We start from the raw sequence: 12,804 nt of genomic DNA, 5'->3' as shown, positions 1-12,804 counted from the left end.
CTGAAGGTCTGGCATGCTAGGCACACTGCTCTCAGCTCTCTGATGTGGATGTGGAGAAACAGGTCTGCCTGACACCAGAGGCTTTGGGTCCTGCGGTCTCCCAGATGAGCTCCCCAGCCTAAGCCTGATGCACCCATCACTAGGAAGAGAGACGGCTGCGCACTGGTAAAGGGGACCCCTGAGCACACCTCCTGAGGGTCAAACCACCAGATGAGGGAGTTGATGACTGGGCGAGGCAGGGTCACGAACCTGTCCAAGCTGTCCCGGGCTGGGTGATATACACTGACGCGAGCCACGACTGAAGAGGTCGAAGCCTGAGTCTGGCATGCCGCATCATGTAGGTACAGGCACCGTGTCTGAGAAGCTTCAGGTAGTTTCTTGCTGTGGCGGTGGGAAACTATCTGATGCTTGAATGATATCTGTCAGGGCCTGAAACCTTGCTTCCAGCAGGTATGCCCTGGCTTGGGTCAAGTCCAGTACTGCCCCTGTAAACTCTATCCTCTGGATGGGAGACAGACTTGATTTTGCTTTGTTTAGAAGGAAACCCAGGTTGTCGAAGGTGGCTCTGATGAATCTGACCTGAGCTTCCACTTGGGTCCTGGAGCGGCCCTTGATCAGCCAGTCATTGAGGTACGGAAACACCTGTACCTGGTGCCTGCGCAAGAATGCGGTGACGACTGCCATGCACTTAGTGAAGACTCGAGGTGCTGCTGACAGGCTGAATGGAAGGACTTTAAGCTGGTAGTGGGTACCGTTCACCACAAACCTTAGGTACTTCCTTTGGGGCTGAATGACTGCGATATGGAAATACGCATCCTTCAAGTCAAGGGCGGCATACCAGCCTGCTGGATCAAGTGATGGGATGATTGGGGCCAAAAAGACCATGCAGAACTTGAGTTTCTTCACAAACTTGTTGAGTTCTCACAGGTCCAAGATGGGCTTGAGGCTGCCTTTGACTTTCGATATAAGGAAATACCAGGAGTAAAAGCCCTCGCCTCTGTGCTCCCGAGGAACCTCCTCCACTGCCCCTAGAGACAGGAGCAACTGTACCTCCTGGATAAGGAGCTGCTCGTGAGAAGTATCCCTGATGAGGGATGGGGAAGGGGGATGGAAGGGCAGGAGAGCACAGAACTGAAGGGAGTATCCTCTCTCTACTGTGCGGCGCACCCAACAGTCTGAGGTGATACAGGAGCATGCACGGCAGAAAGGGGATACTTGGGGCGAAAAGGTATGGTGCGGTGGATCCAGCTAGGGATCTGGTGCGCTGTCCTCAAACGCACCTTCAAAAGGCCTGTTTCGGCCAAGAGGGTGGTTTAGATTGGACAGAGCCCTGGCCTGAGGATGGGTCCTACCTCCTTCTGCCATTCCTGTTCTTCCTCCGTGAGCTGTCCTGACGGTTCTGCAGCTGGTAGAACCATAGAGGAGGTTGCAGCCTAAATTTTTATGCTGCGTTGCAGGAGTATGGAGGCCCAACAATTTGAGAGTGGCTCTCGAATTCTTTAGGCTATGCAGCCTTATATCCGTTTTTTTGGAAAATAGACCAGAACCCTCAAAGGGGCGGTCCTGAATAGTTTGTTGGATCTCATATGGCAAGCCTAAGACATGGAGCCAGGAGCCCCTCCTCATAGCTATACCTGTGGTCATGGCATGAGTAGCTGCATCTGTTGAATCCAGTGCGGCTTGTAGCGAAGCCCTAGAAATGAGCTTCCCTTCTTCCACGACAGCCGAAAACTCGGCGCAGGAGACCTGCGGCAACAGCTCCACAAATTTAGCCATTGCCCCAAATGTGTTGAAGCGGTACCTGCTGACAATGGCCTGCTGATTTGAAATGCAGAGCTGTAAGCATCCAGTTGAGTAGACCTTTCTTCCATAAAAGGTCAAGCCTCTTCACCTCCCGATTCTTCGGGGAGGGTCCCTGGAAGCCCTGACACTCGCATTGGTTGGCAGCATCAACCTCGAGAGTGTCAGGTATGGGATGCGTGTATAAATGCTCATAACCCTTGGACGGTACAAAGTAGCATCTTTAGCTGTGCTTAGCCCTAGGGGGCAACGAGGCTCAGGTCTGCCACAGAGTTCGTTGTGTCAGAAATGGTCTTTATGAGGGGCAGGGCAACACGTGAAGGATCGAAGGGGGCAAGGATGTCCACCATTGGATCTGCATCCTCCACTACCTCCTCTGCCTGAATACCCAGGCCCTGGGCAACCCTCCGCAACAAGTACTGCAGAACCCTGTTGTCCTCCAAGGCTAGGGTTGTTGCCATGCCTGCCAACTCCTCATCTGGTGAGGATGAGGAAGAGATCCCCATGAGGGGTGGGCTGGTCCCTTTCTTCTGCATCTGAGGGGTCCCATGGCACCTGGCTTTCTTGGGCTGGTACTGACCCAGATGGTGTCGCGCCCCTCAGTGTAGGGGCTCCATACACTGACGCAGGTGCAGCCAGTGCCAAAAGTGCCATCTGTGCCAATGCCATCCTCGACACTGGAATTGCCATTGCTGCTGGTACAGGAGTCCGTCTCCTGGGCCCAGTTGCGTTGAGATGGTAGCGCAGGGTGGTAATGGGCCTATCCCCGAGCCTGCTGGTGCTGGCGGTGCTAGTGGGTGTACAAACGAGGCCAAGGCCACTGATGTCACCCTGGAATGAGACCCTTGGCTGTGACCTTGGCTTTGGATGAAAAGCCCAGAGAGTCCAAAAAGGCCATTGTGCAGGGGGCTGCCACTGGGCAGGCCACGGTGATGGGTATGGGTGCCGATCCCAAGTTGACATGGATCGTCTGCTCCTACTCCTCCAGGACCAATAGGAGTCTGACGCCAACTCTGAGGTGTCTGAAAACGATGACCACGGGGAAGTGGTACTTCTAGGAACTGAGCTTTTGTGCTGAGGGCTTGGGGATCGGCGTGACTGCTGGGCGTACTCCAGTGCCAGGGAGTGGTGCATTGGGGTCAGATCAGCAGGCCATCATAGAGGGCTTTCCTCTTGAAGGAGCCTGGGGAACAACTGGTGCCGGCGACCTGTCCTGTCTGAAAGGAGAAAATGGTGCCGTGAGGTGAAGCAGTTCTTGGACTGCCTCCAACGCCTCTGGTGTCGAAGAGAGGTGCAGCTCACAGCTCAGCCTCAGCGAGCGTGGAGAGTCCAGACTCAATCGCCCTTCCACACAGGCAGGAGTCAGTGCCACCATCACTGGTGGAGCAGCACTAGTGTGGCCCAACTCGGGTCTCACAGTGGCAGTCTCCTTAGGCCGAGCAGGGGGAGAGCAACCCCTCTCAAGCCTCTTCTTCTTTTGTGGCACGAGCAACTGTGAATGGATGTCTGTGCGTGGCATGTGAGCCGTGAGTGGTGCTGGGATGGTGCCGTGAGTCCTTATCCTTACCCAACACCGGTGCTCATGCTGATGGTGCTGGGGCGCTCTGCAAGGAGGAAGAGGTACTTGGTGGAGGGTCCATCGACCCAGGGTCGGACTGGGGGTGGAGCGCTGCCTCCATCAACAGGACCTTCAGGCACTGCTCCCTATCTTTTAAAGTCCTGGGCCGAAAGGTGTTACAAATGGCACAATGATCTTCTGATGGCCCTCTCCCAATCACCTTCAACACAAGGTGTGAGGATCGCTTCTGGGCATACACTTGCCACAGGCTTCGCAGGCTTTGAAGCCCAGAGACTCCGGCATGCCCCGGTGTCAGGAAAGTGTAGAAGGGGATTCCTCCCCCCCGCAAAAGGAAACTTATCTAACATTAACGAACTACTAACTATTAACAAACAATGGAAAACGAATGGAGACCAATGTAAGAAACTGCTAAATCTGCTTGTCAAGACAAGAGCACAGGGACGTTCCAGCTAACCGTCACTGGCGGTAAGAAGGAACTGAGGGAGTGGTGGGTCAACAGGGTTCTATATTGAGCATCATGAAGGTGTAACTCTGGGGAGAGCGCCCAGGCCAACCTGATGGATGCTGCTAGGGGAAAAGTCTTCCAGCTACCGTGCATGTATTGGAATCAACATGAACAGGCAACTCAAAGGAGAACTCTGTAGTTCACAGTTTAAGAACCAATGCACAAAGAGACAATTGGTCCTCAATCCAGGTAAATAACTGAGGTATTAATAGGAGGTCCACATACAGAGGGAGGAAAGAATATATTGAATGTAAGGGTTCTTATAACAGCTTAATGGGCTATTGTCACTGGGCTAAACTTTTTGAAAATTAAGTTTAATCCAACTTCTTTGTTGAGTCCACTCTAGTAGCTCCTTGAGAAAAGACTAATGTACATCAGCTGCTGACTAAATTAAACACCCATTAAAAATTAGCTTCCTCATAATCACAATCTCAATCATAGAATTGCAGAACTGGAAGGGACCTTGAGAGGTCTTCTAGTCCAGTCCCCTGCACTCAAAACAAGGCTAAGTATTATTTAGACCAGTGGTTCTCAACCTATTTACCATTGTGGGCTGTATATGAGCTCTCTGTGTGTTATGTGGGATGCCTCCACACAATATATATACTACTTGTATGGCCCTGAGGAGGTCACATGGGCTGCAGCTACATGCTGATTGGGCTGCAAATGGCCTGTGAGGTGAGAACTAGACCAGAGTTGAGTGAGCTAGACCATCCCTTACGGGTGTTTATTGAACCTGCTCTTAAAAATCTTCAGTGACAGAGATTCCACAACCTCCCTAGGCAATTTATTCCAGTGCTTAACCACTGTCACAGTTGGGAAGTTTTTCCTAAAGTCCAGCTGTCATAAACAGATAGTTAAGGTTAATGTCTCTTTTACCTGTAAAGGGTTAAGAAGCTCAGTAAACTTGGCTGACACCTGACCAGAGGACCAATAGGGGGACAAGATACTTTCAAATCTTGGTGGAGGGAAGTCTTTGTTTGTGCTCTTTGTTTTGGGTGTTGTTCGCTCTTGGGACTAAAAGGGACCAGACGTCCATCCAGGCTCTCCAAATCTTTCTGAATCAGTCTCTCATGTTTCAAACTTGTAAGTAGCCAGGCAAGGCGGATTAGTTTTAATTTTGTTTTTCTCAACTTGTAAATGTCCCTTTTTGCTGAGAGGATTTTACCTCTGCTTGCTGTAACTTTGAACCTAAGGCTAGAGGGGGCTCCTCTGGGCTATATGAATCTGATTTCCCTGTAAAGTATTTTCCATCCTGATTTTACAGAGATGATTTTTTTTTTAACTTTTCTTTCTTTAATTAAAAGCTTTCTTTTTAAGAACCTGATGGATTTTTCCTTGTTTTAAGCTCCAAGGGGATTGGATCTGGACTCACCAGAGATTGGTGGGGGGAAAGGAGGGGAGATGGTTAATTTCTCCGTGTTTTAAGATCCAAGGGATTTGGATCTGTGTTCACCAGGGAATTGGTGAAGCCTCTCAAGGCTGCCCAGGGAGGGAAAGGTTTTTTTGTTTTTGTTTTTTGGTTTTTTTGGGCGGCAGGGACAAGAAGTGATCCAGACACTGAAATTTCTGGATGGTTGCAGAGTTACCAGATCTAAGCTAGTAATTAAGCTTAGAAATGTCCATGCAGGTCCCCACATTTGTACCCTAAAGTTCAGAGCGGGGAAAGAACCTTGACATCAACCTAAACCACTCTTGCTGCAATTTAAATCCATTGCTTCTTGTCCTATCCTCACTGGTTAAAGAGAACAATTTTACTCCCTCCTCCTTGTAACAACCTTTTATGTACTTGAAAACGGTTATCATGTCCCCTCTCAGTCTTCTTTTCCACACTAAACAAACCCATTTTTTTCCAACGCTCCCTCATGGGTCATGTTTTCTAGACCTTTAATCATTTCTGTTCTTTTCTCTGGAATTTCTCCAATTTGTCCACATCCTTCCTGAAATGTGGCACCCAATCTGGACACAATACTCTAGTTGAGGATGTATCAACACAGAGTAGAGAGGACACAACACTCCTGCTAATGCATCCCAGAATGATGTTTGCTTTTTTGCAACAATGTTACATTGTTGACTCATTTAGCCTTTGATCCACTATGACTATGAGGGAGGGATAGCTCAGTGGTTTGTGCATTAGTCTGCTAAACCCAGAGCTGTGAGTTCAATCCTTGAGGGAGCTATTTAGGGAACTGGGGTAAAAATCTGTCTGGGAATGGGTCCTGCTTTGAGCAGGGGGTTGGACTAGAGCTCCTGAGGTCCCTTCCAACCCTGATATTAAAGAAAAAAAAATAAAGACCTCCAGATCCCTTTCCACAGTTCTCCTTCTTAGGCAGTCACTTCCCATTCTGTATGTGTGCAACTGATTGTTCCTTCCTAAGTGGAGTACTTTGTATTTGTTCTTATTGAATTTCATCCTATTTACTTCAGATCATTTCTCCAGTTTGTCCAGATCATTTTGAATTTTAATCCAACTCCTCCTTGCTTGGTATTGTCTGCAAAATTTATAAGTGTACTCTCTATGCCATTGTCTAAATAACTAATGAAGATATTGAACAGAACTGGACCGAGAACTGATCCCTGAGGGACCCCACTTGATATGTCCTTCCAGCTTAACCATGAAGCAACTGATTATTACTCTCTGGGAACAGTTTTCCAACCAGTTATGCAACCACCTTATAGTAGCTCCATCTAGGCTGTATTTCCCTAGTTTGTTTATGAGAAGGTCATGTGAGATAGTATCAAAAGCCTTACTAAAGTCAAGATATACCACCTATATCTCCCTGTAGAAACTCAAAATAGTGTTATTAACAAGTTATAATGTGAAACAGCTGAAGGTTGAAGATTTTCTATCTCTGATTTAAAAAATGACAAGTCTACACAAAAGCTGCACATATCCCCTCCTTTATTTTTCAAAGCATCTTGTGAGGTATTTATTTCTACCACAGATAAAGTCAAAGGATCTGGCAATGTCTATCCTATTTTTTTCAGCAAGTATATTCTACCCAGGTGTCAATGGTATAATGTGTATTCAGTTACTTATATTATCTTTGGTTAGATCAGCATATCTGTAGTTATAGGCTATAAGGTTTAGAAGCGTGCCCTCTATTTTATTGGGAAGCATAAAAATAAAAACAGTATAGGCACTAGGCAGACAGGCAGTGAAATATGCTTTTGATTTCACTTATGACTTGAATAACTCATTTCCAATGTAAAATAAAACCTTTCCACTGTTTGGACAGTCTCAGAGACAAATACTTCCTAAAGCTTTACTGAAAACCTTTACCATTCTATAGACTTTAACGAATTCATCTCATAGGATGGGATGGACTTGGGAGGCAGTGTGTTAAAGCATCATGCTGTGTCAAATTTCACTCCCTATAGTGACTGCTCTTTGCCTCTCAATAACACAAAGTCTGTGCAGTGTTTTACATGATTTGGGGCATAGAAACACTGCCACTACTATTGCTATTTTCTGCAAATGTTACCTCTGTGAGCTAAATCAAATTGGGTGAATCGTAACAAAAGACAATAAGAAATCAATTACCATTTGAGTTTCTGTCCAAGAAGACATTAGGAATCAACGAGTTAGGGAAGAATAGCCAAACATGAAGTTTGCTGTTCTTCTGGAAAGTGCAGTATGAACGAGAAAATGTGTTAGCACCACCATCTGTAATGTAAGGCACAACAAAAGACCCATTGCCAGGGAAACTGATGTTCCATATTTCTGCACAAATGTGGAAAAGTTGATGATGATATTCCCCCAGGCTTCATGCTGCTGCAGCATTTCTGGTTTGTTTGTCTAGCATTATTACTACAGATATCCACACCAAGCTAAATGTGATTAAGCTGTTATGCTTTGGTAAGAAAACAAACTAAAAGTAATACCAGTGAGGCCATGAGAGTTTACCTTTTTGATTAGCAACACACACATATTTCCAATCTTTTACTTGTTTTAACCCAGTGTGGGACTTATAGGCCCTACAGTTTTGTGGAGCTTCAGTGCCAATTTCTGCAGCAGACACTGATACATTCTTTGGCAGGGAAATGGAAATCTTCTGCTTGTTTGGAGAGAGCAGATGCATACCCATGAGCTACAATGTGAGCAAAAAATAGAGGAAGTCTTTGAATGCTAGGTTATTAATAACAAAGCCAGGGCTCTGAATAGACTTTAAGACTGTCAGAAACAAATCTCTGAGGTGCAGGTGTAAACTGTCTTAGTGTTGCTGGTCCTGCCACAAAGCTGGCATCACTTTCTGTACAAGAAAGCACAGCACCTTCCCAAACAAGGAAGACCAATGGTTGTATTGTTAAGGCACTCAGCTGGGGCCCAGGTGATCTGGGTGCAGTTCTCAGCTCGCAGATTTGTGGGACCTTGAGTAAATGACTTGATCTCTATGCCTCAGTTCTCCATCTATAAAAATGGGAATAATGATCCTTCCTGTCTTCTACCATTGGTCTGTCTTATTTATTTAGATTGCACACTTTTCAGGGCAGAGTGTCTCGAACTGTGTTTGTACAGCAGCTAGTATATGGGGCCCCTATCTCAACTGGACTAGGTGCTACCATAAATACATATATGCTTTGAAAGACTAAAATACTTAATTCAAATCCTATCCTCTCAAAAGACATATAATTGTAAGTTAGAGTTACTAAGAATGTTTAAGGAGAAAAGTAATTATTACAAGAAGCAGTAGGGTTCATCCCCCTGCACAACCTCTCAGCCTAAACCAATCTTTTTGTTTCTTAAAAGAAAAATCAGACTGTATTTACTTGAGAATTTTGCAAGTAGTTGGCTGGTCCTGTCCCCAGTAGTAAAGATCTAATCCAAAGGGTATTATAGGAGCTTTAGCTCTTTCTTCTTCTAGTTTTCCTTTCTCGCTGACAAGCTCTCCTGAAGCTGCTGGCTCTGGATTTGAGGATGCACTAGAGAAAGATAATAAAAAGTCAATAGAGAACAATAATGATCACAACTATGTGCCTGCTTTTGCTAACCTTTTCCACCAACACTCATGTTATCTAAGATCCACTAGTACTTCTACCATCTACTTTATTTGGTTTGTTCTTTAGGATATAGAGCGTGAGGCTGTCGTACAAGCAGAACACAATACAGAGTTAAGCTATCAGAACGCTCAGCTCATGCTGCTTAAAAAGATTTTTCCCCAGTCTTGTGGGACCCTAAAGATCTATATGTGATGTAATAAGGGGTCATAGATGGTGTAGTATAACAGAAGCCTCAGTGAGGATGGTATTGCAAACCTAATTCAGAACCGTCTTGTTTCTGTAGATTTATGTCCATGTTTGTACTGTCTCCCAGACTTGCACCACTGGGGTTTCCAGAGACACCACCAATTCAACCTTTCCCTTAGCAGAAGTTTTGTGTTACAGAAGGACAAAAGTGTATAAAGAAAAGAGGAAGGTAAGGCTGTCAGCTGCACTCAAACACAGTACAAAGAATATTGGTATAAAGGGGTTTTTACCAGGTGCTTCATTAGCAAGTAAAGGGATGGCCTTCCACTATTTGACTAAAGAATGTCACACTACTAGTTATGTAATGCTAGATAACAATTGACTAAACCCAAAACATGAAGTTGCAGAGCCTAAGCACTTCAGTAGCCCAAATTATGATGGCCTCACTAATTTATAGTATTAAAACACATAAACATGTCTTTTTTTCAATTTAGAAATCTAAATTTTTAAGTTTAGTTTGTTATTGCTGTATTGATTAAACTCTCCAGAAAACTAATGGAACACAGCACTTTGCCTTCGGAAGGTTGCGCTTCAGTTTCTGCTAGCTTTTTACACTGTACAAGCGTCATTTTGGGAGATGCCAGTCCATTAGCAGGTTATTCCAGTCACAGGGTCCACCCTCACAGATCTGCAAGCATGGCACATCAATCTACCACTAAAGGAAAACCTCAGAGTTATGAACACCAGAATTAGGAACTGACTAGTCAACCACACACACCTCATTTAGAACCAGAAGTATGCAATCAGACAGCAGTAGAGACAAAAAAATATAACCAAAAAAATAAAAAAGCAAATACAATACAGTACTGTGTTAAACTACTAAAAAATAAAGGGAAAGTTCATAAATAAAGATTTGACAAGGTCAGGAAACTGTTTCTGTGCTTGTTTCATTTAAATTAAGATGGTTTAAAGCAGCATTTATCTTTTGCACAGTAAAGTTTCATAGCTGTAGTAAGTCAATGTTCAGTTGTAAAACTTTTGAAAGAACAACCATAACATTTTGTTCAGAGTTACGAACAACCTCCATTCCCAAGGTGTTCATAACTTTGAGATTCTACTGTAATTCAGGACTGAAATTTCAGCAAGCTCTGAACAGAATTGACAAATGATAGTTCTTTGAAATCAGTATGACAGGCCTCAAAAGCTGGCATTTATGACATAGTAAGTCACTAGGAAATCCAAGGCTTTTGAAACTATTTATTTGCTAGTGTAGTATTAGGATTTGCTAATCAAAACATTCCCCCAGCAAACATAACTCTTTTTTGGATAGGATCCCTATGATAAGTTCTTAGTAAAAGATTTTCTAAAGAATCTACAAAAAATGATTAGCAAAACCTACATTTCTAATCATGCATATCTTAAGACTGGGTATAAAAATTATTATTTTAAATACAAATAAGTAATATTTTATAGCCTAATCCAGTGGTTCTCAAACTTTTGTATGGAGACACCATTCATACAGCAAGCCTATGAGTATGACTCCCTCTTATAAATTAAAAACACATTTTTAAACATTAAACAGTATTATAAATGCTGGAGGCGAGGCGAGGCAGGGTTTGGAGTGGAGGCTGACAGCTCATGACCTCCCAGGTAATAACCTTGAGACCCCCTGAGGGGTCACAACTCCCAGTCTGAGAACCCTTGGCCTAATCTCTTCTAGCCTGCCCCGTTTCTGGAACTGCTTCTGTAGCGAATAGAGCCAAAGAACATCACAGTGATGTTTCCAAAACAAATAAAATGATCATGACCTGCTGTTTAGGGATGGTAACTTAGGTAGCTTATCTCGGATAAGTTTCAACGTTGCAGCGGCACAAGTTGGATCCAGTTCCTCTTCATTCCTTTCGGACTGGGAGTGGGAGCTCAGCAAAGCTGGCCTCATGACCATTCCTCTTGCTAATGCTTTCGGAGATGATTGGGGCTCCAACCCTGCAAAAAAAAACCCAAACCCCAGCATGTTTAGGAGGGGGGAAATAAAGCCTTTAAAAAGAAAAGCCTTACAACTACACCAGAGTTCTTGGTAAGGCTAGCAAAGGAGTGAATAGATTCTGGCTACATCACTGACTATTTTTTGTTGCAATGGCATCCACCAGCATGTTACTGATACAAACCAGTGGATACAGTATGTAGCGGGGTGGTCACTCTGTTCCTGCCTTAAAGGGCGTAAAACTGCCCTGGGAGGGTGTTGTGACAGGAAGGAAAAGCTGGGCTGATTGGGGGAAGCAGCTTCAGCTGGGGGCATGCCCCTAATCAGGCCACAACTGGCCCTGGAGCTGCTAGGCAGGAGCTAGGTCAGTCTCTCTCTAGCGGTAGAGAGAGAAGGACCAGGCTGCCTGGGAACTGAGTAAGGTTCCAGAATAGAACAGGGCTGGGGAATAGGGCAGAGGAGCTAGGGAGATCTCGCCCGGAAGAACCCCAGGCTACAGGTCTGGCCAAAGGCCTAATAGGTACTGGGGCTGCAGGAGTGCAGCCCAGGGGTAGGTAGAGACAGCAGGTTCAAAACCCCGCTTTGCCGATGATGAATGGCTTGTACACTGCAGTCGGTCCCAGTGAGCAGGGGCCAGATGGTGACTGGCAGTAGCAACAAACTGAAGCGAGATGGGGGGATAGAGGGTTGGGGGTTCCCCAGGGAGGGAAGAGTCAGAGCTGTGGGGGTATTGCCAGGGTGCAGCACCCAAGATAGAGAGGCACTGAGGTCTGGGAGGGACACGGGGCCTGCGGTGAGCAGGACACTGGCCTGAAGAGGGCGCTCCAAAGGCTAATTCCCAGGACGACAACAGGAGGTGCCGCAGGGGTGAGTCTCGCAATGCTACAAGTACTATTTCTACTATGGGGAAATTATTGTTATGTTGGTACAAACAAGTATTATTACCATATCAACAGTAAAACTCATTATGACATTGTATTATCCCACCAGGAAAGGAAAGTTAAACAACAAAAAGATGTCCAGATTGCTACACTGTTTTTTTGACAGGACTGTTGCTGGTAATACTCTCACATCAGCCCTCTCAGAGTCCATACCATACTCACTGCTAATATGTGTAAGTGAAAGGAACTACGAATATTATATCCATGAGTGATGCTAAAGATAAATTCCCTATCTAATACAGAAATGTAAAAAAATGAAGCTGCAGAGCAGCAGAAGAAAGAAAACAGACTTAATAGCCATAGGCTCCCCTGTGCTGTGGTTGCTTTGGTGTAACATTCCCTGTGCAAAGCTTGGCACAACCAGGCACACGGGGATAACTCTGATGTAAGGATATTCACTGGTAGTGTAGAGCTGACAAAGCAGGTCCAACAACAACCTCCACCTTACCACCACCACGGTTCGTTAGGGAGCATGACTAGTGAGAAAGAGCTGTGTGGCAAGGCTTTTCCTCCAATCTGGTGATTTGCAATTGCCATACTGGCCCCTCAGATACATAGAACAGACTTCAGAAGGGCTGTACATGTGATCACTTTTCGTAAGTGTTTTGCAAAAGGAGAAGCAGCTCCACTGAAAATGTAAAGAGCTTTGATCCTTTAGTATATTCTCAAACAGATGCAATTTACCAGAACCTTTTCTTTCATAGATAACCATCAGGAAAAATAAAGAGCATTCTTTATTTTCAAAGATAAAGCATCCACCTATTTGCCTGAAGAAGCATAGGGCATGCCCACCAAAGCAGCATCCTTA

At 45.1% G+C, this 12,804-nt stretch overlaps 1 protein-coding gene across 4 annotated transcripts in view; it reads right to left on the bottom strand.

The window, feature by feature from the left end:
• Nucleotides 1–12,804, bottom strand: part of UVSSA (UV stimulated scaffold protein A) — a 112,307-nt gene that overhangs the window by 31,189 nt on the left and 68,314 nt on the right. For all 4 annotated transcript variants that reach the window (XM_030563449.1, XM_030563448.1, XM_030563450.1 and 1 more), the window contains 2 exons: nucleotides 10,880–11,057; nucleotides 8,655–8,807 (listed from right to left, as the gene is read on the bottom strand). In XM_030563449.1, the coding sequence (XP_030419309.1) occupies nucleotides 8,655–8,807; nucleotides 10,880–11,057 (331 nt within the window). The remainder of the gene's footprint in view (nucleotides 1–8,654; nucleotides 8,808–10,879; nucleotides 11,058–12,804) is intronic.

The sequence above is a fragment of the Gopherus evgoodei genome, chromosome 5 (assembly GCF_007399415.2).
Source record: "Gopherus evgoodei ecotype Sinaloan lineage chromosome 5, rGopEvg1_v1.p, whole genome shotgun sequence".
Lineage (NCBI taxonomy): Eukaryota > Metazoa > Chordata > Testudines > Testudinidae > Gopherus > Gopherus evgoodei.
This window is presented reverse-complemented; position numbering and strand designations above follow the sequence as displayed.